The 22,152-nt window shown below is 41.9% G+C and overlaps 1 protein-coding gene across 1 annotated transcript in view; it reads right to left on the minus strand.

Moving 5' to 3' along the window:
- Window positions 1-154: 154 nt before the first annotated feature.
- arl9 (ADP-ribosylation factor-like 9) overlaps window positions 155-22,152 on the minus strand; it is a 37,810-nt gene continuing 15,812 nt past the window's right edge. The window contains exons 2-4 of the mRNA XM_028805842.2: window positions 12,628-12,796; window positions 1,739-1,914; window positions 155-550 (exon numbers count right to left, since the gene is read on the minus strand). Coding sequence (XP_028661675.1) covers window positions 371-550; window positions 1,739-1,914; window positions 12,628-12,796 — 525 coding nt within the window. The 3' untranslated portion in view covers window positions 155-370. The remainder of the gene's footprint in view (window positions 551-1,738; window positions 1,915-12,627; window positions 12,797-22,152) is intronic.

The following is a 22,152-nucleotide window of genomic DNA, read 5'->3' on the forward strand; positions in this document are numbered from 1 at the left end:
ACCTCTCCAGAAATGGAATCCAAGTCTGTGAAGTGGTGAGGCACCAGCACAAATCCATGTGCTGCCATACGTTTCTTAAAAAATGCCCATATGTGCAGATGCCGGTTCCAAGAAGACTTACAGCGTAAAAGAAAAATCAGAGTCAAGTACTGTATGAGGAGTACAGCGAACAGTTTAAATGTCTACTTGACAAAAGAATAGAATAAAAAGAAAAAAACAAACATTGCTGTAAGTAGCATCAGAGCAGTCAAGAAAAATTAAGAAAAGGTGGTTACCAACAGCCAAGGGGGTAACCACATAGTTCCATCATCATCAAAGTGAGGTGAGCTCCTTCCATCCATGCACGCTTTTATGTTCTTAGCCACCATTTTCATCTGCTCTCTGCGACCAGCTGTGTTATCAACTCCCTGGCATCCCGGACACTTGACGGTACCTCCGAATCGCTACTGGAGATGCGTGTTCCAATAATGAAGAGCTTCCTCTCATCGCCAGTTTCAGAAAGTGATAGAGCACCATGAAGTTCTGCAATCCCACAAGCCCCGGGGAGATCCTGAAAGATATTAGGAAAAGGTAATGAATTTTAAAAAACGAAGATGACCAGGGGCCTCATGCATAACGCCGTACGTAGAATTCGCACTATAACATGACGTAAGCACAAAAGCGGAAATGTGCTTACGCACAAAAAAATCCAGATGCATAAATCTGTGCGAACGCCAACTAACGCAAATGCATGCGCCTGCTGTCCTGCCCCAAACTCCTCCCGGAATTACGCCTCTTTGAATATGCAAATCAATATAAATAACCCTTAAGCTCAGCGTTCTGTGAAAAGGCAATGGCAAAAGCACTGGGGAAAATAGAACAATTTCAGTGAATACCAAGTGGAGGCAAAGAAAAACTTACTATTTGTTGGTGTAAACAGTGGTATAAACAACAAAAGGAAGTTGATCGAGTGACATTGAGTGTCGGAGAAACTCGAAAGCTCAAGTTCACAAAGTCGCACAGTTCCGAAATAATAAAGAAGTTGTCAGATATCAAAGTCGCTGTGAAAAGGCGAGTCGTAGCCCACCGTCTGAGTGTCATATAAAAGCTTATTAGGGTACAGAGAAAAAAAAAAAAATAGTCACACAGTGGGAAAAAAGCACGAAATGTCAACTTTAATCTCTAGTTTATTTTGTCATTAAAGTAGAACATCATAAACTTCATCTTAAAATCATTTCTAAGTTTCTCAATTCCCATCGTAACTAAAGTAGCGCGTTAAATGCTTTATTTTGTATTTGATCTTCTATGTGCTCTGTGTGTGTGAATCACTACGTGCTTCTTAAACGGGCTTTCTCTTCCTCCGACAGGACACAGAATCCTTCTTTTTTTTCCTTCTTCATCTTGTAAAATACTTTGAGCTACATCACTTGTATGAAAACATGCTATAGAAATAAATGTTGTTGTTAAATGGCTCGTCACAATTGTTCTAAAGTTCTAAAATAAAATGTAAACTCCTCAAAGATAATGACCATGCACAGCTTAGGTAGACTGCCCAATAAATAATCAATCAATCAATAAACGTGTTTGGCTTGTGTATTTTGTGGGATTGCTGTGATGATACATTTTTACCACAAGGCACTGGGACAGCCCTGCTTTGATGCCTTATAATAAGTTAAGTGTTGTTTTACAATACCATCTTGTATTCTTCATACATCACACTGTGTTTTATTATTGTTCATACGCACATGAACATCTTTACCTGTTTATTCACCAGCACCACTAAAGGAAGATGGCAATCTTTGCTGATCAGCTGATGCAAGTGCTTCTTAGCTTCTGGGAATCGTGCACTGTCTGCAGAATCCACCACATACACCAGCACATGGGCATTACTGAGGTATTTGTGCCAGTAAGGCCGCAAGGATTCTTTACCTCCAACTGCAAAGAAAAAAAAAGAAGATATATTGAAGCAATTCATGTGTCCCCTGAAAATGATCATGGGCATTCATGGGGCCACATCTCTTCAAAATGACAATGAGAATTAATGCGTCCCATTGGCCGTTCACAAAATACGGTTATGAGAATGAAAGTGTCCCACATCCCTCAAAAGGATCAACAGAATTATAAGCCTTCCATAAACAAATGGCTAGTAATTTGGTCAAACACCCCGCTGTCACAAAAAAAATGACCATGGGTATCAGGGACGTGCCTCACCTGTCATCATGAAAAGTAAAAAAACGAATAATGATAACATAAAATAAATGCGTCCACTGGTCTGTGCTGTAACTGTCTGTCTGTTTGTTTTCTGTATGATTCCAATAATTTTCATCATTTTTATAGTCAAAGTCACTGAATTGGTGCATTTCCTGTTCAAATGCAAGGGAGAAACGCGAGGTGCAGCAGCGACGAGCCTCCCCTCACCTCGGACTGCGCTCTCCCTTACACATGGGGTCGATGCCTGTAATTGGCACATGCCTGCTGCTGTCTCTCTGTATGTCACCAATATAATGTTTTCAGACACGTTTATTATACACCCTGACTTTCCACAGTCCGCCCAATATCTTAAATGAATATGTGCGACATGTTTAGACACAAAATCGCAGTGAGAAGGCACAAGGTGAGGCAGACAGTACCGTGCCGCCCTGAAGGGGGCGCATGTGAGCCCAACAAGTGCTTGTTGCTGCTGTTCTTCTATGCAAAGGCGCCGATAAGTTAGCAACATCAGAAAGTCAAGTGCACTGCTGCGCTCCGTTTATTTTTATTTTTTGTTCCGACTGAATGCCAAAATAGAAGATTAAGATTTATAAAACTAAAGGAAAATAAGGAGGGACTTTTACAAGAAAGTGGTTAAGACCACAAACGGCTTTCAATTTTATAAAAAATGGGATCAGACTAAGAAAAAAAAGTTCCAATATTTAAAAACTAAATTTTGACCTTAAATAAAATATTTTTTTATCCTTCTTGTTACCATTTTGTTGAACAGTCTGTATTAAAATTGATTAAAGCATCAGAATTAAAAAAACAACTAAATATTTCAATTAAGGTCAAAATTGAAATCCATTTTTTGTACACCACTCAATACTTCATTTGTATTGAATGAGTGTGAATTGTGGAATTGCAACGGCACACTTAGAACACATGAGCTCTCTCTGCTCTCTCTCGCCGCTGTAAATGTAACGTTCTTTCTTAGCCAAATATGCACCTTACCTCTGTGTTTGTAAAGAATGCGGATGAGAAATGAAACATAACCAGTAGTCTGCGTGCAAGCTGGCTACCAACTGATTAATGAATAAGCTACTCTTTTGGGTTCATATATTTATAAATCTGACTCTGAAGGAGTCACCAGCCATGAACCTCACTGCACATCAAAACAGCTCGGGATCCTGGTTGGTAAAAGAAGACACGCGGTCCAGTCCCACCCTCCGGAAATGACCCTCTATCTGCTGCACAATCTCTATTTACAAGGGCCAGAATAACAATATAACAACTCGGTGTCAGGCACTCAAAAAAGAAATGCAGACCTCTGTGATAGCACTGAAAGGTTACAACAAAAAGAAGTGATGGTGAAGCTGTATAGTACATACAGTACAGTGGTTCTGACATAAAAAAGGTGTAGAAAAAAATATAAGGGAAAAAAAATCAAGTTAAGAATTCTACTTCCTTCTCCTTCAGACAGGACACAAATCAAAGCAGAAGAAAAAAAAACAATTAGCAAAAATAACAAAAGTGAAATGAACAACACAGGTACAATAAACTCTTGAATATATATATATATATATATATATATATATATATATATAGGAAAATCATTTCTGTAGCACACTCATTCTACAGTAACTCACCCACCAGCACCTGACCAATCACTTTCTGAGTTGGCCCTGCATAAGCACTCAAGAACAGCATCATGATATCCAGTACACATATCTCGTCTTCCGGTGGATTGTCTCCTGATTCTCAGTGTCTCCACTCACAGGTGTGTACCCACCATACATGCATGTGAGTCCTTTCAGGTAACTTCCTAAACTTCTCTGGGCCTTTAACTCTGACAGCTCCTGTTTGTCACAACCTGCTTATGTGCTGCTCTGTTTCTGCTGGTAACCACTGCAACATGCGAGGGCTGAATCAGACATTTCTTCACTGGGCAGGCACAAAGTAACGACGGGATGTTGGTGGGTTGACACTCATGGGTTCAACAGGTATGACAGGTCTCCTCACTCTCAGATTAAATGGACAGCAATAAGGATGTCTCCTGGAGCCTCCTTCACTTTCACATGCCTAAGGTACGTGAACCTTCATATAAAGAAAAGCTATAATCACTTTTGCTTTAAAAAACACTCTCTGTGATATAGCCAATCAGAGTGTCACTCCCTATCCTTTCAAAAGAAGACTATGGGTATTAAAAGATATTCACACCTCCCCATAAAAGTAAGATTCACACTCCACAAATCAGCCCTACGTATTAAGGTGGCCATTAACCAGCACAAAAACCAACAGAACATCAGGTCAGGTCAGGTCAGGTTGAGGAGCATGCACCGCTACAGCACGTTCCTGCATCCACCACATGACGAAATAGCTCGGGATCCTGGCTGGCAACCCCCCCCAGGCAGACACTTGGTCCAGTCCAACTCTCCAGAAATAGATAGATAGATAGATAGATAGATAGATAGATAGATAGATAGATAGATAGATAGATAGATAGATAGATAGATAGATAGATAGATAGATAGATAGATAGATAGATAGATAGATAGATAGATAGATAGATAGATAGATAGATAATAAAGTATCTATCTATCTATCTATTTCTGGAGAGTTGGACCGTCAATCTGCCGCAGCCAGGTGTTACGTGGGTGTCCCCTTGGCCTGGTCCAGCCACTCAGGTCCTCAACAATGAGGATCACCCTCTGGGAATAGCACCACATGGCCGTAGTGCCGGGTATGATGCTAAACTTCATCCGGCCAACTTGCAGGGAAATCAAGGGGGTTGGTGGCATGATTGGCACTCCAGCCACCGTAAAAAAAAAAAAAAAAAAATTCATGCACCTCTGAGATAACAAATAGGACTCCTTTCTGGTCCAGCCGCCCATAGGAAGGCTTCTTGCATTATGAAGGCGTTGGGAGAAAGCCCTCAGGAGCCCCTTTCACAGAAGAGTCAAAACCGTCAGAGAGCTAATGGGGTCAGGCCTGTCTGGGATCGGGGGGCATCGCCCGCTGCACAGTAGCACTCGGGTCACAATTGGAGGCGGCCCATCTGGGTAGGCGCGTGGAGTGGAATGTCTTGTCAATAGAACATACTAATAAATTAATTAGTATTAAAATGGTCCCTAGCTAGGTAAAAATTATTATGGGCACAATAGCAGCCCAACCCCTCCAAAATGAGTAAAACCACTACAGCGACCTATAGCCCCTCTAAAATGATCATGGATGCTTAACTGGCTCACACCTTCATAAATGAACGAGTACTAAATTGGCCCACACTACACACAAAATACTGTATGAGGAATATTAAAGAAGCCCACACCTTCCATAAATGAATACCAAATTGGCCCAGACTACCCCAAAAATAATCATAGATATTAAATTAGCCCATACCCCTCCAAAAGTAAGCATGCCCCTGCCTTTAGACTTTTAAGTTACGCAACGAACGACCTCCTTACGGCTGACAATCAAATGCCATTAACATCCATTTATTACTGAACACGTTCAAGAGTAAAGTAGAGCAACATCTTCTTTTGTAAACTAGGAGATAATGGAAAAGCATCTTCATATTTCTCTTAATATAAAAAGAAGGTAAAATTAAGAAAAAAATCCCTTAACCTAAACATCTAGGGTTAATGCAGTACAATCCACCTGTAAGTTCATGTAAAAAATAAATTAAAAAAAATAAGAGCTCTCAGTCGGGCGCAGTGGGTAGCGCTGCTGCCTCGCAGTTGGGAGACCTGGGGACCTGGGTTCGCTTCCCGGGTCCTCCCTGCGTGGAGTTTTCATGTTCTCCCCGTGTCTGCGTGGGTTTCCTCCGGGCGCTACGGTTTCCTCCCACAGTCCAAAGACATGCAGGTTAGGTGTATTGGCGATTCTAAATTGGCCCTAGTGTGTGCTTGGTGTGTATGTGTGTGTCCTGCGGTGGGTTGGCACCCTGCCTGGGATTGGTTCCGGCCTTGTGCCCTGTGTTGGCTGGGATTGGCTCCAGCAGACCCCCCGTGACCCTGTGTTCGGATTCAGCGGGTTGGACAATGGATGGATGGATGGATGGAAGAGCTCTCAGTCAATACTCACAGTGTATACCAGGGTCTCCATGTACTGAATGTAGCATTGCCCCCTAGTGGTTAAGGTGTTGAACTGCAAACTACAAGGTAGCTAGTTCAGTCATCCAGAACAAATACTCAAAATTTTAATCAGGAAATGCACCACTAACTTAATAGGGGGGTGAATCAAAAACTAAAGGCAATTGAAAATGGATAGAAGCTGATGCCTTGAGCATGGGAAAGGCACTATATAAATAAAATTCATTATTATTATTATTTGCGATGGCTTCTGGGTAGTTCAAACACACACTATGCTGTGCTCTGCAATTAGTCTCATTGATGCCAAGATTAAATGAACATGGATGCTCCGCTGCCAGATTGCACCATTGCTGAACAACGCACTTTAGTGAGATTTCTTTGGGTAGAGGGAGTGAAACCTGCTGGAATTCTCCTAAAGATGTTGACTCAGTATGGAAGTGAAAACAGCGGGACTCAACGAAAAATTTATGAATGGGTAGAAAGGTTTAAAGTGGGAAGAATGAGTGTAACCGCTGAAGCTCGTTCTGGCCAACCATTAGCATAGTGCACACAAGCCCACCCAGACATAGCAAATGCCTTCATCGGACAGGTCCGATAGATTACGCGGTCCTCTGTTGCTGAGGTGTCACCCGTTGCATGGCTGTACTCGGGTCCTAATCTGGAATCCTGAGTTGGTTTGTCACGTGGTGGATGCGGCAATGCGCTGTATCAGTGCCTGCTCCCAACTTCTCTGTTGCTAAACATTTGGATATCAACTATGGATGTACACATGCCATAGTACACGATGACTTAGGATACCATAAAGATGGGCACCCAAACAGCTTACTAATTTGCACAAGACAACATCCTTTGGTGAATTTCAGCAGTTTCACTCACTATACCCCCCAAAAAAATTTTCACTACAGGGTGTAGTTCAATAATGGTGCAATTCCTGCAGTAGAACATTCATGTTCACTTTCTAAACCTGCACAAGGCAATGAGGCAGTGGGAACCTATCCCAGCAGGCACAGGGCACAAAGCAGGAACAAGAACTGGACAGGGTGCCAGTCCATCACAGAACGAGGATACACAGACACAAACACACACTTGAGCCAATGTAGTATCACAATTCCACCTAACATGCATGTCTTTGGATTGTAGGACAGGGACAGGCGTTCTCAAACTCGGTTCTGCGGACCTGCTGCGGCTGTTGGTTTTTTTTTTTTTCCAACCAGCTTCTGTTTTTTACATGGAATCCTGGGCTAATTAAGTGAACTGTTATATTTCCCATATTCTGTGTTTTGGGAACAATATACAAATTTGGTAAAAAAAAATTTCACATCTGTTCACGACCACACGCTCTGGTGGCAAACAAAAACACTGGCAGCCAGTTTCCCTTCTGGTTCGTACACGGCAATGATTTCCCATTCTCCGTTTCCCATTTTCTTTTGTTTGTGTATGCAGGGCCTAACAAAGACGATGCACATGTTAAGTTTCTCCCTGTATATCGTTCTCAGTCAGACGTGCGTTCATTTGCTGTGAACTCTATTTCGTGTGCTTTTGCATTCATTTTGTAGTTAACCATAGACTCCAAGCAAGTGAAGAGTGGTAGTATTGGTGAGAAGAAAGGTTAGAAGAAAACTGAAATCCAATTAAAGAAAGAAACCATTGAAAAGTATGAGCGTGGCGTTCGTGTTACCGTTCTTACCCCTGAGTACAAGAAGTCAAAATCTATGAGATTTTGACTATTCTAAAGCAGAAAGATGCCATTAAAGCAGAGGCCATTAAAGCAGCTGATGTTGCAAAAGGAGTTACAATGTTAACCAAGCAGAGGCCTCGAGTGCTGGAAGAGGTGGAAAAACTGTTGCTAGTGTGGTTGAACAAGAAGCAACTTGCAGGGGATAGCATAAGCGAGGCGATCACATGCGAGAAAGCCGGAAAGATTTTTCCTTTTTAACAATATTTTCATCTTGGTTTTCATTCTACTTTTCCAGGTGTTCTAACCGTTTAATTAACCCATTATTTACTAACTAGCTGTGTAAGCCCGTGCTGTTAAAAGCCCAGGGTCCTAGAAACCATTGAAATCATTAGAAAAAAATTGAAACATAGAGATGTCAGGTAATTGAAAGGAACTACTGTGGGCATCTCTCTCCTAGGTTTCGTTGTGCTGACATGCTCACCTCGATGTCAATTTATTTATATAGCACATTTAAAACAACATAGTAATGCTGTGGCCAAAGTGCTTTACAATAATAGAATAAAAGAAAAACAAAACAATTAACATAAAAAACAAATAGAAATAAAATAAGATACATAATATATAGAAGTAATGTTATATAATCACAAAGAGGAAACCATCAGTATTACTGAAGGTCACGGAATGCAAGTGAATAGAAATGAGTCTTTAATCTCGTTTTGAATTGTAGATGACTCCTTTATATGATGAGGTAAAGAGTTCCACAGGTGAGGGGCAGCAGCTGCAAAAGCCCTGTCCCCCTTAGTTTTACACTTGGTACGAGGGACAAGAGGAGACAACTGACCAGAAGATCTAAGCACTCTGGATGGCTGGTGTAAAACACACAATTCAGATAAATAGGCATGAGCAAGCCCATGTAAAGATTTAAAAACTAGCAGCAAGATTTTAAAATCAATTTGAAAACTGACAGGCAGCCAGTGTAAAGAAGCTAATATTGGAGAAACAGAATTATATTTTCTTGCCCCAACAAGAAAGCGAGCGGCAGCATTCTGGACCAACTGTAACCTGCATATCAGAGATTTGTTAATCCCAGAATAGAGCGAGTTGCAGTAATCGAGGTGAGAAAAAATAAAAGCATGAGTAGCTATCTCAAGATCCCTAGAAGATTAAAAAAGGCTTGATCTTACCTAATAGACAAAGTCGGAAAAAGCAACTCTTGACTACACAATTTACTTGTTTCTCAAAAGAGAGGTTACTATCAAAGGTAACACCTAGATTGCGGACTTGAGGTTTGGAAACGACAGAGAAAGAGCCAAGAAGTCCAAGACCAATTTGGGCTTTACCCGATGGACCCACTATAAGCATCTCTGTTTTATTTTGAATTATTGATTTATTTTTAACGGGATACCGTTCTGCTGATGTGCTCGTCTTGCTTGCGTAAGAGTTTCTCTCTTTTCTCTGTGGTTTTACTTTGGCAGCAGAGTCGCTTTCTTCTTCCGACTCTTTAACTTGAGGCCACCTTGCCGGCTCTCTGAGCTTCATGCTGTAGTAGACTCGCACTTCTGGGCCGGACAAGCAGATACACACACTTCCACACGTAGACGTTTAGTTTTCTGTTTCCGCGGAGGTGCAGCCTTTACCCTGTCTCCACCTCTCACTTACAGGACACACAAACTTCCACGCGTAGATGTTGTCACACACGTGCGATTTGGAGACATCTGAAAGGCCTTAAGAATACTAACACGGCAGACCAGGGGGTGGCGAACTGCACTAACTCTGTTTCTCAAACTTCTGCAGACATTCCACGGGAAATCTCGGCAGGTCCTGGAGCCAATGATGACGTCACTTCCGGGACAAAAGACATCAGTTTCCTGCGCCAGTGATGATGTCGCTTCCGGTTCCATATCCCAATGACGTCACTTCCAGTCCCGGGCTTTAAAGCCACCATCTTTTCCTGTTGTATTCAGTTTTTGTGGACTCAAACCTGTGATCATCTCGATCAATTTAAAACCAATTTGCAGCCAAGGCACAATATATGGGTGGCTGCCCCAAAGATTTTTATGTCTATGGTCTGCTTTTGTGACAACGTTTATATTATATATAAGGACAGCACATACTGATGCTCTGTGCAAGAGAGGACAGAGCCGACTATACCTCCTTAGAAGGCTGGCGTCTTTCAACATCTGCAATAAGATGCTGCAGATGTTTTATCAGACGGTTGTGGCAAGCGCCCTCTTCTACGCGGTGGTGTGCTGGGGAGGCAGCATAAAGAAGAGGGACGCCTCACGCCTGGACAAACTGGTGAGGAAGGCAGGCTCTATTGTAGGCACAGAGTTGGACAGTTTAACATCCGTGGCAGAGCGACGGGTGCTCAGCAGGCTCCTGTCAATCATGGAGAATCCACCGCATCCACTGAACAGGATCATCTCCAGACAGAGGAGCAGCTTCAGCGACAGACTGCTGTCACCGTCTTGCTCCATTGACAGAGTGAGGAGATCGCTCCTCCCCCACACTATACATCTCTTCAGTTCCACCCGGGGGGGTAAATGTTAAAATTATACAGAGTTATTGTCTGTTATACCTGCATTTTTATCACTCTTTAATTTAATATTGTTTTTTATCAATATGCTGCTGCTGGAGTATGTGAATTTCCCTTTGGGATTAATAATAATAATATCTATTATGTAGCACATTTTGTATCTAATTATATATCTATTATATAGCGCCTTTCATATCGATCTCTCTATCTATATATATATAATTCACTAAAGCAGTCGACCATGGGCAGGCAAGACGCAAGACAGAGCCCTGCCCGCCAACTCACCGAGCCCCGCCCACCAACAATTCACTAAGCAGCCAACCATGGGATACACACAACAGAGCCACGCCCATGGCAGGCAAGACGCAAGACAGAGCCACGCCCATAATTCACTAAGGCAGCCCAAGCAGCTGACCATGGGCAGGCAGAGAGAGACACACACACACAGGTGCATGAGAGAGAGACACAATATAATTCACTAAAGCAGCCGACCATGGGCAGGCAAGATGCATGACAGAGCCCCGCTCGCCAACAATTCACTGAGCAGCCAATCATGGGATATGCACGACAGAGCCACGCCCATGGCAGGCAAGACGCAAGACAGAGCCACACACATAGTTCACTAAGGCAGCCCAAGCAGCCAACCATGTGCAAGCAGAGAGACACACACACACAGGCGCGTGCGAGAGAGAGAGAGGGCTGGACGCATACGGCAGAGAAGGCAGTTAAAGAATGCACTGGGCTTGATTTTGTTTTCACTTCTGTTTACAGCGATCGGTTCATAGCGTGCATTGTTGCAATGTTACTTTTCTTGGTGGTTTATTAAATTAAGGATTTTTCAAATGTTAATTTTTTTCCCTGTGCTTAAAACTCATTAAGTTCATAGCGCTATAGCGCAAACTCTTGCAGTGTTAAGTTTTCCCTGTTGTTCAAGGTTTTCTCAGTGTTATTCAATGTTTTTACATTTAGTTACGCTGTGCATTCTATGGTATACTCTTCTATCTATATATATAATTCACTAAGGCGTGCGACCATGGCAGGCAAGACGCAAGACAGAGTCAGTTTTCAGTCATGGACAATTGTATGTTGCTCTCTCCAGAGTTCCATCTTTTCATTCACTCACAGTTGTATCCTTAAACCCACCCCATTTGGACAACTGTGTCTTTCAGGAAGTGTTCACCCATCAATAAATAATGTGGCGTATGCTACGCCACGGGTTGGCTAGTCTATTATAAAGCATCCATCTATCTATCTATCTATCTATCTATCTAAGATGAGTGGGTCTGATGCTAAAGGTATTGCAGCCTTTCATGATTCAGTGTCGTTTGCCTGGCTGTCTGCTCTGCTCGTATTTAGTTGTCATTATTAAGATACAATGAAGGGAGCAAACTGCACAAAGAAAGGGCAAAATATAATGAAATCAACAAAAGGGAGTGAAGCATTTAAATCAATAGCAAATGCAGAAATATTTCTGAATGTCTTATGAATTTTAAAATCATGCTGCTGTGCTTTTCTGAATGTAGAATAAGAGAAGAGAGGGGAAAAAACAGCTAATTAAATGAGATCAGTTTCATCAGTTGTTGTCACTGATTATGAATCTGGTTGAAACAAAAACCTGAAGCCAAAGTGGGTCCCCCAGGACCGACTTGGAGACCCCGTGCTGTAGGAGGTAATCGCAACACTGAGAAAATCCAAGCAAACTTCAAGAAGGGAAGACCCCGGTGCAAACCCTGGTCTCCTTAGTGCGAAGCGGCAGCAGTGCTACCACTGCACCACTGTGCCGTCTGAATTTAAAGAATAAGTGCACCACTAAATTATTAAGTTTATAAAATAAATAAATGACAGGGATAGGCCCACTATACATTATTTAATTTGGTGCCACACTTTGTTTTGGTCCATATCAGCACTATACAGCAGAGTCCCCCTTTATTGTATGTTGTGTATCCCCTCCAAGTGCCGAATTAAACAACAACAAGGATTAAACTTCAGTCCCCCACCATCAGCTAAACTGAAGCTGAATTTCAGCGTCAGTACATTGCCGGAGTGATGATGTTAAATGCTATAGAAGCCTACTCTCTGCCGTACTGACAATGGGTCAGATGATTTAGCGTACCCCCCCCCCCCCCCAAACACTAAAGAATAAAGAGTCATACTTTCCAGGAATTCCATTTGCTCCTTGTCAGTATTGAGACACACTGCGTTGAAACCTTCAGTCGGTAAAATACTTCTCCTCAGCGTCCCCGTTGCAAGACAATGAAGAAGGCTGGTCTTTCCAGCTCCATCTAAGCCCAGCACAAGGACATGTTTTTTTGGAGATTTCACCTTTGGGAAAGAAAGCACATAATATAATAAAAAAGTTTATCTAATCTAATGTAAATACAGTTGTAGCAGGACATAAAGGGATTTAAAGGGATACATCTGCCACTTTTGCCCATCAATCTGCACTCAATAGCCCATAAAGACAAAGTTTAAACATGTCAGATTACTTTCTGAACCCACTGTATTAATGGAGGAATATTTCAAACAAAATGAAACACAAATACATTGTGCAAAGTAACAATAAATTTAGTTTATAACAAAATCGTATATGAGCAATAAATATGGCGGAGTGGTGGCTCTGAGGCTAGGGATCTGCACTGGCAATTGGAAGGTTGCCGGTTCGAATCCCGTAAATGCCAAAAAGGGACTGTGCTCTGTTGGGCCCTTAAGCAAGGTCCTTAACCTGCAATTGCTGAGCGCTTTGAGTAGCGAGAAAAGCGCTATATAAATGCAAATTCTTCTTCTTATTATTACATAAACGTGTCATTAAATGTTTTATTTATTTCCCCATTTACTTCTTCCCGTGAGACCACATGCAACTTGAAATAAGGACTGTCAAAAGTTGATAAGGTGGGCTTTAGCTACTGTTGCAGTTGCACCTGACAATGTACTCTAATCTTATTTTGTTCCTTTAGGATGACTTTAAAATAACAATGGGGGAAAAATGGCCAACTGTGCAATTAGAATAAAAGTCGTCCTATTGATAACACGTCTTCTGTTTCAAGCCCAGGATGGCACTGGAGCTACTTGCTTAGAACTTGACCGAGATGGGCACCCACACGTTCTGCTTTCATTATTAACACCACATTTGTATTCCTAATGTTTGTTGTAGTTACTTCTCATTGCTTGACATTCATTTATTATCCCCTGCAGGGAGAGAACACACACACACACACAATAAAACAAAACAAATAAAGCTACTGTATATTTAACTTTGTCTCTTCTCCAGGTTGTATCATTGACTAAGAAACATAAATTAAAATATTTTAAATTCTTCTGTCAAAAAATGGTGGTACAGAGAATACAAACATAATCTGTGCCTTCTCTGACCAATGTGGACATGCATTTCTATATGAGGAGACTTCCACTATTTTTATACTTTACCTTTCTACAGTGCAAGAATAAGGATAAAAAAATATGAGAAAAAGAGAGATCTTTATTTAGTCCCAGGGGACATTTGGATGTTTACAGAAGCTCTATAAATAAATACATACTATATCTATATACCTATGTCTATCTATATATATATCTATATCTACAGTCATATGAAAAAGTGTGGGAACCCCTCTCAGCCTGCATAATAATTGACTCTCCTTTCAACAAAAAAGATAACAGTGGTATGTCTTTCATTTCCTAGGAACATCTGAGTACTGCGGTGTTTTCTGAACAAAGATTTTTAATGAAGCAATATTTAGTTGTATGAAATTAAATCAAATGTGAAAAACTGGCTGTGCAAAAATGTGGGTTCCCTTGTAATTTTGCTGATTTGAATGCCTGTCACCGCTCAATGCTGATTACTATGAAACCTTGAACTTCATAGACAGGTGTGTCCAATCTTGAGATATAAAGGTATTTAAAGGTGGTCAATTGCAAGTTGTGCTTCCCTTTGACTCTCCTCTGAAGAGTCACAGCATGGAATCCTCAAAGCAACTCTCAAAAGATCTGAAAACAAAGATTGTTCAGTCTCATGGTTTAGGGGAAGGCTACAAAAAGCCATCTCAGAGGTTTAAACTGTCAGTTTCAACTATAAGGAATGGAATCAGGAAATGGAAGGCCACAGGCACAGTTGCTGTTAAACCCAGCAGGTCTGGCAGGCCAAGAAAAATACAGGAGTGGCATATGAGCAGGATTGTGAGAATGGTGACAGACAACCCACAGATCACCTCCAAAGACCTGCAAGAACATCTGGCTGCAGATGGTGTATCTGTACATCATTTTACAATTCAGCGCAATTTGCACAAAGAACATCTGTATGGCAGGGTGATGAGAAAGAAGCCCTTTCTGCACTCACGCCACAAACAGAGTCTGATGACACAAAAATGGAGTTATTTGGTCATAGCAAAAAGCGCTTTGCATGGCGGAAGAAGAACACCGCATTCCAAGAAAAACACCTGCTACCTACTGTCAAATTTGGTGGAGGTTCCATCATGCTGTGGGGCTGTGTGGCTAGTTCAGGGACTGGGGCCCTTGTTAAAGTCGAGGGTTGGATGAATTCAACCCAATATCAACAAATTCTTCAGGATAATGTTCAAACATCAGTCACAAAGTTGAAGTTACACAGGGGATGGATATTCCAACAAGACAATGACCCAAAACACAGTTTGAAATCTACAAAGGCATTCATGCAGAGTGAGAAGTACAATGTTCTGGAATGGCCGTCACAGTCCCCTGACCTGAATATCATTGAAAATCTATGGGATGATTTGAAGCAGGCTGTCCATCAAATTGAACTGAACTGGAGAGATTTTGTATGAAGAATGGTCAACAATACCTCCATCCAGAATCCAGACACTCATCAGAGGCTATAGGAGGACAGCGTCTAGAGGCTGTTAGATTAGCAAAAGGAGGCTCAACTAAGTATTGATGTCATATCTCTGTTGGGGGGCCTAAATGTATGGACCTCTCTAATTTTGTTATGATGTATATTGCATATTTTCTGTTAATCCAATAAACGTATTGTCACTTTTGAAATCCTACTGTTTCCATAAGGCATGTCTTATATTAAAAGGAAGTTGCTTCTTTGAAAGCTCAGCCAATGATAAACAAAAATCCAAAGAATTAAGAGGGGCTCCCAAACTTTTTCATATGACTGCATCTATCTGTATATCTATCTATAAATACACACACACACTAGCTCTCCCCCACAGCTCCACCCATGTAGTAGTAAAGCAGGACAAATTAAAAAAGTTTTTTTTTAAATGGAGGCAGGTAGGTAGGTACGCATGAATGTCAAGCAGGGGGAGAAAAGCATGTGGCCGTGATATCCTAAAAGACATGTAGCCGTGATCTCTCTCTCTCTCTCTCAAAAACGTCAAATGTTACTCCTTAACAATGTGTAGATGATAATGTCTGCTGAGCAAACAGGTAGCACTAGCTAAGCAGAGGCAAGGTGCACTCCAACACATGGCGTGAGGTAGAAGCAGAATTACACTCTTGGCCAGAAATATGTTAGGCAAGTCTTATATAAAACTAGCTGTCCCCTGTGGCTCCAACCACCTATTAGTGAAACAGGACAAACTTTAAAAATCAATAAACAAACAGATATCGCTAGCTAAGTGGAGGCAAGGATCGCTCCAAAACGATCAGGTAGAGCAACTCGAACGGAGGCTGGTTCGTGAGTGAGGAGGTTCCTGCCCAGTTCCCCACTCCTGACATCACGCTTCCCATTCCCCTCGGCCTGCAGCCTCTGTCTCAGATTAGCGCTCCTGCAAGCAAACTATGATTCTTAGTGTGATGAGAGAAGTTGCAAAATCATCCAGAATGTTCAAGCAAACTAGAAAAAAACTAATCTAAATCCATTAAGTTGTTCTCTCGTGAAAAGCAGACAGAAATACAGACAGACGATGGATTTTATATATCTACTAGACAGAGAGCCCGTTTCGACAACGTAAGATGAAACGGGCACAAGTTTGTGTCAGCAGTGTATGAAGTGTATGAAGAACAAATGATAAGTAACGAAGAAGTTGTTTTGTAATGATTGTAGTCTGCTTTACTCATTACTGTACAGGCTTGTACTGTTAGTTGATGAATTTTCCAGGCCTATAGTATAATATTGAATGATGAATGTTCTAGTACAATATGGAATAAGTATAAGCACCACAAACCTGATATAGGTGTATTGAATGAATGCGTAATTGAATCAGAATGCGTAATTAGGCCTCGAGCTGTAGTCGAAATCGCCATTCAGGCCTCTAGAGCTTAATCGAAGTTGCCTTTCTCTTTGAATTTTTGCGGCTGTAAATCTGCCGCCTGCCGCGATGTTGGGGTTGGACGTCGGTCTCGTAAGGTTTTTCGGGCAGCTGTGCAGAAGGCGACTGCGCATTCGGCTTCAGACGGACGTGAGTGAGTGAGTGAGTGAGGAGGCAGGCGAATTATGTATTCCATCCAGCCATCCATTTTCCAACCCGCTGAATCCGAACACAGGGTCACGGGGGTCTGCCGGAGCCAATCCCAGCCAACACAGGGCACAAGGCAGGAAACAATCCTGGGCAGGGTGCCAACCCACCGCAGGACACACACAAACACACCCACACACCAAGCACACACTAGGGCCAATTTAGAATCGCCAATCCACCTAACCTGCATGTCTTTGGAATGTGGGAGGAAACCGGAGCGCCCGGAGGAAACCCACAGAGACACGGGGAGAACATGCAAACTCCACGCAGGGAGGACCCGGGAATCGAACCCAGGTCCCCAGATCTCCCAACTGCGAGGCAGCAGCGCTACCCACTGCGCCACCGTGCCGCCCGAATTATGTATTAAGATGGATTTTATATATGTATTATAAAAGAAAATCTTGAGATGAGACTAGTGCCAAGACATTTTTTCAAGTCCCGCCCTCCTCTTAATCATTTTCAGCCACGCCCACGGTCCTCTCACCTCTCATTGGTATGAATGCTTTTGACAGACAGTTCCTGTGCTCTCAGCTTTTATAAAGTTTTACGTTTTCCTCACTTTAAGTTCCCAATAAAAGAAGACGTATTATGTTCAAGTCTTATTGAAGAATTTCATCCCAAAGGGTTATCATCAAAAAGAGTACACAGGCAATCCTAGCACCGAGAAACGATGAAGTCAAATGAATTAACACCAAAAATGTCGATCGGTTACACGGCAAATTGGTTAAATGCATATCAATAGACAGTTGGTGGTGATGGTGTGGAAGATGAAAACATCAACTTACAATATCACAAACAATATCTACAAACGTTAACACCGTCCGGGCTTCCTCCTTACTTACTTTCTAATTACTGTAGAAAGAAGGATGTATCCAAGAAAGGTAATGTAGTACATCTTCAGGGGATAACATTAGACACCAAAGGAGATCTTGATATGCCATTCGTATTAAAACGTTTTCAGTGTCTCGTTAGAATAGCTTTTGCTATGACAATTAACAAATCACAGGGACAAACATTCAAAAAATTTGGTTTATTTATTAGAGAGAAAGAAACGATATTCACTCATGGGCAGTTATACGTTGGGTTGTCACAATGTAAGTCCAAACATGGAATCAAAATTCAATGCGATATTGACGAAAAGTTAATTCAAATGCATCTCTCCCTGCATTTATAAGGTTTTCTTGAATCACCCATCGAGATCTTTTCGAGTTGCATCAGCGGTGGGCTGCTACAGTGCTGCAAGTCTGCTGTTTCCCCAGCAACAGTTAAACAGTCTTCCACAGACACGGTGATCGCGCTTCGGGACGCTCTTCGGCATGTCATCCCGTTAGGGGAGGTCCCAAAAGAGTTTAGAAACTTCACAACAGTTACTTGGCTTTTTCTTGAATGAGTGGCGCACTAATAGGAATGTTTCTTGAACGAGCATCTGCCATTTCTATAGGAGGATGACAAGGAGTTAAATTCCAATGGATGTTTTTCAAATGTTGATGATATGAAATATTGAATGAGGAAAGTTCGAAAAAAGAGGAACATTTATAATGTTTGTGTTCGGGGATCGTTGTGCACAACTGAGCTGCGACCACAGAACGAACTGCTCTGTGGATGATTCGTCAGGCATTTCAAGGTCACTTCATTGTAATGAAAGTATCTGCTGAATGTATTTCGTAGTAATGAAATTTCAGTACATTCTGTCACATGGGGAAACTGTTGGGACCGTAAAAATACTTTGTTGTAACGAAAAATTTTATTGTAAAGATTTTCGTTGTTAACGGAATTTCATCTGTATGTGAATTTACTTACGGTAGAGGCTCATGGAACATAAAACACAGTGAAATTTGTTATCTTCTTATATAATATGCTACCGTGGCTGTCTGTTTGTCTGTCCAGGATTTTAAATCACCTGTAGCTCGCAAATCATTTGACCTATTATAATCAGAATATAACTAATATGTCACTGTGCTCAATGCAAGTATTTTAAATGTACTTTTCCTTTCTACTCACATGTACAGCTAACACAAAGCCAGAATTAGCACACAGGGGCTCATCACTTAGAACTGCCAGGCAAGCATTAGAAGAGACGATAGGGACAACTGAGAAATGGGCATTGTACTATTTCTGTGTGTCAGAGTTAGCAAGACATTGGATCTTCTTTGCCTTGTTTGGAAGGGCATGATTTACCTAAGTGGGGGCCTAAACGTGAAAAAGAGTATACAGCCTTGGAACATTGCCCGGCACACCTTTGAAGCCAACAGACAGATGGGAGATACCATCATCCGATCCTCAAAATCCTTCCAGCGCAGTGACGAAAACAGCAGACTGTATACACAGGCCCCCACTACCCGAAAGGTCTTGTGATAGATAGATAGATAGATAGATAGATAGATAGATAGAGAGAGAGAGAGAGAGAGAGAGAGAGAGAGAGAGAGAGAGAGAGAGAGAGAGAGAGAGAGAGAGAGAGAGAGAGAGAGACAGACAGACAGACAGACAGACAGACAGACAGACAGACAGACAGACAGACAGACAGACAGACAGACAGTTTATTAATCCCAGGGGGAAATTCACATACTCCAGCAGCAAAAAATATTAAAGAGTAATAAAAAATGCAGGTAAAAAACAGACAATAACTTGAATAATGTTCAACGTTTACCCCCTCTGGTGGAATTGAAGAGTCGCATAGTTTGGGGGAGGAATGATCTTCTCAGTCTGTCAGTGGAGCAGGACAGTGACAGCAGTCTGTCGCTGAAACTGCTCCTCTGTCTGGAGATGACACTGTTTAATGGATGTAGTGGATTCTCCATAATTGATAGGAGCCTGCTGAGAGCCCGTTGCTCTGCTACGGATGTCAAACCGTCCAGCTCTATGCCAACAATAGAGCCTGCCTTCCTCACCAGTTTGTCCAGGCGTGAGGCATCCTTCTTCTTAATGCTGCCTTCCCAGCACACCACTGCGTAGAAGAGGGCACTCGCCACAACCATCTGATAGAACATCTGCAGCATCTTAAAGTCATGGCTTCCTCGTCTGTAATGCCTCACAGGTGGCGCAGTGGTAGTGCTGCTGCTTTGCAGTAAGGAGTCTGTGGAAGATTGTGGATTCGCTTCCCGGTTCCTCCCTGTGTGGATAGCGCTTTGAGTATTGAGAAAAGAGCTATATAAATGTAATGAATTATTATTATTATTATTATTATGCTGCATAAACCATCATTAAAGAAAGCTAAGTTATTTCTCCTATGTGATTTCTTACCACCGTATCACTAAAGGAAGGGTATCGCCTCTTTATATTATAACTATAAAGTTTTAGGCTATGTAACACGCCGCAATACTAAAGAACTTATTCCAACAAGGGAGATAGTGCCCCCTGCTGGATACACCTATTGACCTGAAATTTGGTACACATATACTACGTTACCTCTACTGTCTGCTTTCAGGGTGATGATTGACCTCCAAGGTTATTCCTCTTTCTATTTTACTGTAGAATCAACTCTTGGCAACGGCCAGAAGGGCCTTCGCTGTCACTTCCCCTACCTCTTCATATCTTAAATCATTCTTGAGGCAGATTGAAGACTTCAGTGCCAGCTTAAGTGAAAAATTTAGAAAAATGTACTAAGTAATTGCAACAGAAACACTGACTTAATCAGTTTTAACGTGAAAAGATGCCGACGGAAGAAGAGAAGAAGCGGGCCGTTTCTTCTTCTTTCAGTTGCTCCCGTTAGGGGTTGCCACAGCGGATCATCTTCTTCCATATCTTTCTGTCCTCTGCATCTTGTTCTGTTACACCCGTCACCTGCATGTCCTCTCTCACCACATCCATAAACCTTCTCTTAGGTCTTCCTCTTCTCCTCTTGCCTGTCAGCTCTATCCTTAGCACCCTTCTCCCAATATATCCAGCATCTCTCCTCTGCACATGTCCAAACCAACGCAATAACCAATGCAATCTCGCCTGACTTTGTCTCCCAAGCCTCCCACCTGAGGTGAACCTTTAAAGTCCTCATTTCTAATCCTGTCCATCCTTATCACACCCAGTGCAAATCTTAGCATCTTTAACTCTGCCACCTCCAGCTCTGTCTCCTGCTTTCTGGTCAGTGCCACCGTCTCCAGCCCATATAACATAGCTGGTCTCACTACCGTCCTGTAGACCTTCCCTTTCACTCTTGCTGATACCCGTCTGTCACAAATCACTCCTGACACTCTTCTCCACCCATTCCACCCTGCCTACACTCTCTTCTTCACTTCTCTTCCACAATCCCCGTTACTCTGTACTGTTGATCCCAAGTATTTAAACTCATCCACCTTCGTCAACTCTACTCCCTGCATCCTCACCATTCCACTGACCTCCCTAGGGTGGAGAAAAGAGATGCTGCTCAGGAAGCAGCAAGACTAAGACAAACAGACTGAGAAACAGTTTCTACCCTTCTGCCATCACCATGCTGAATGCTGCTAAGTGGTCAGTCTGACCGAGTGCACCTTCATGTTTACAAAATAGCTCTAAGTCAACATTGACTGTGGGACAAGTGCAATTTGACGTATGTATGAATGGATAATTTTAGTTTTAACTTAAGTAATTGTGTTTTGTTTTTATTCTATTTTTGCATTGGAAAATTGCACCTAAATTTCGTTGTACAATGTCTCATTGCTACAATGACAATAATGATTTGATTTGATTGAGCAAGCGCATCAGCTTCTGAGCAAACGAATGCTAAATGTACAGAGAAAGAGCATGAAAACTATTAGTCAAGTGTATTCATTGCACGTTATCGTGCAGTACGTTGTCACTGGTAAATAAATATTTTCTGTTGATTTATGTGTGAAACCATTGCTTAATGTGCCTTTTAGAAAAGTGAATTTTTTTGAAAACATATTCAGCCCTGGTAGAAAAGAAAAAAAAAAAGATAATTAGCCCTAAAAGAGTTAAGAGATTCCTGGAGGCGATTTAAAACCACCTATCTCATGAACGGGACTAGTTTAGTCTTAGGTAGGGACAAATGTTCTTCAGCATCTGGCGAGATGAAGAGTGGCAAGATGTAAACAGGCATACTTGGCACCCTACCTCATGCTGGGATTGATTTTGTACTCTTCTATCCATTTGTCTATCTTTAAATCCAGCTAATTCAAGTTCTAAACTACGTCCGGATGCTCTTTGTGGATTACAGCTCAGCTTTTAATACAATCATTCCTGACATTCTCATCACCAAACTGGTCACTCTTGGCCTCTCCCCTCTCACATGTATCTGGGTAAAAGACTTTCTTA

The sequence above is a fragment of the Erpetoichthys calabaricus genome, chromosome 7, assembly GCF_900747795.2.
Source record: "Erpetoichthys calabaricus chromosome 7, fErpCal1.3, whole genome shotgun sequence".
Classification (NCBI taxonomy): domain Eukaryota; kingdom Metazoa; phylum Chordata; class Cladistia; order Polypteriformes; family Polypteridae; genus Erpetoichthys; species Erpetoichthys calabaricus.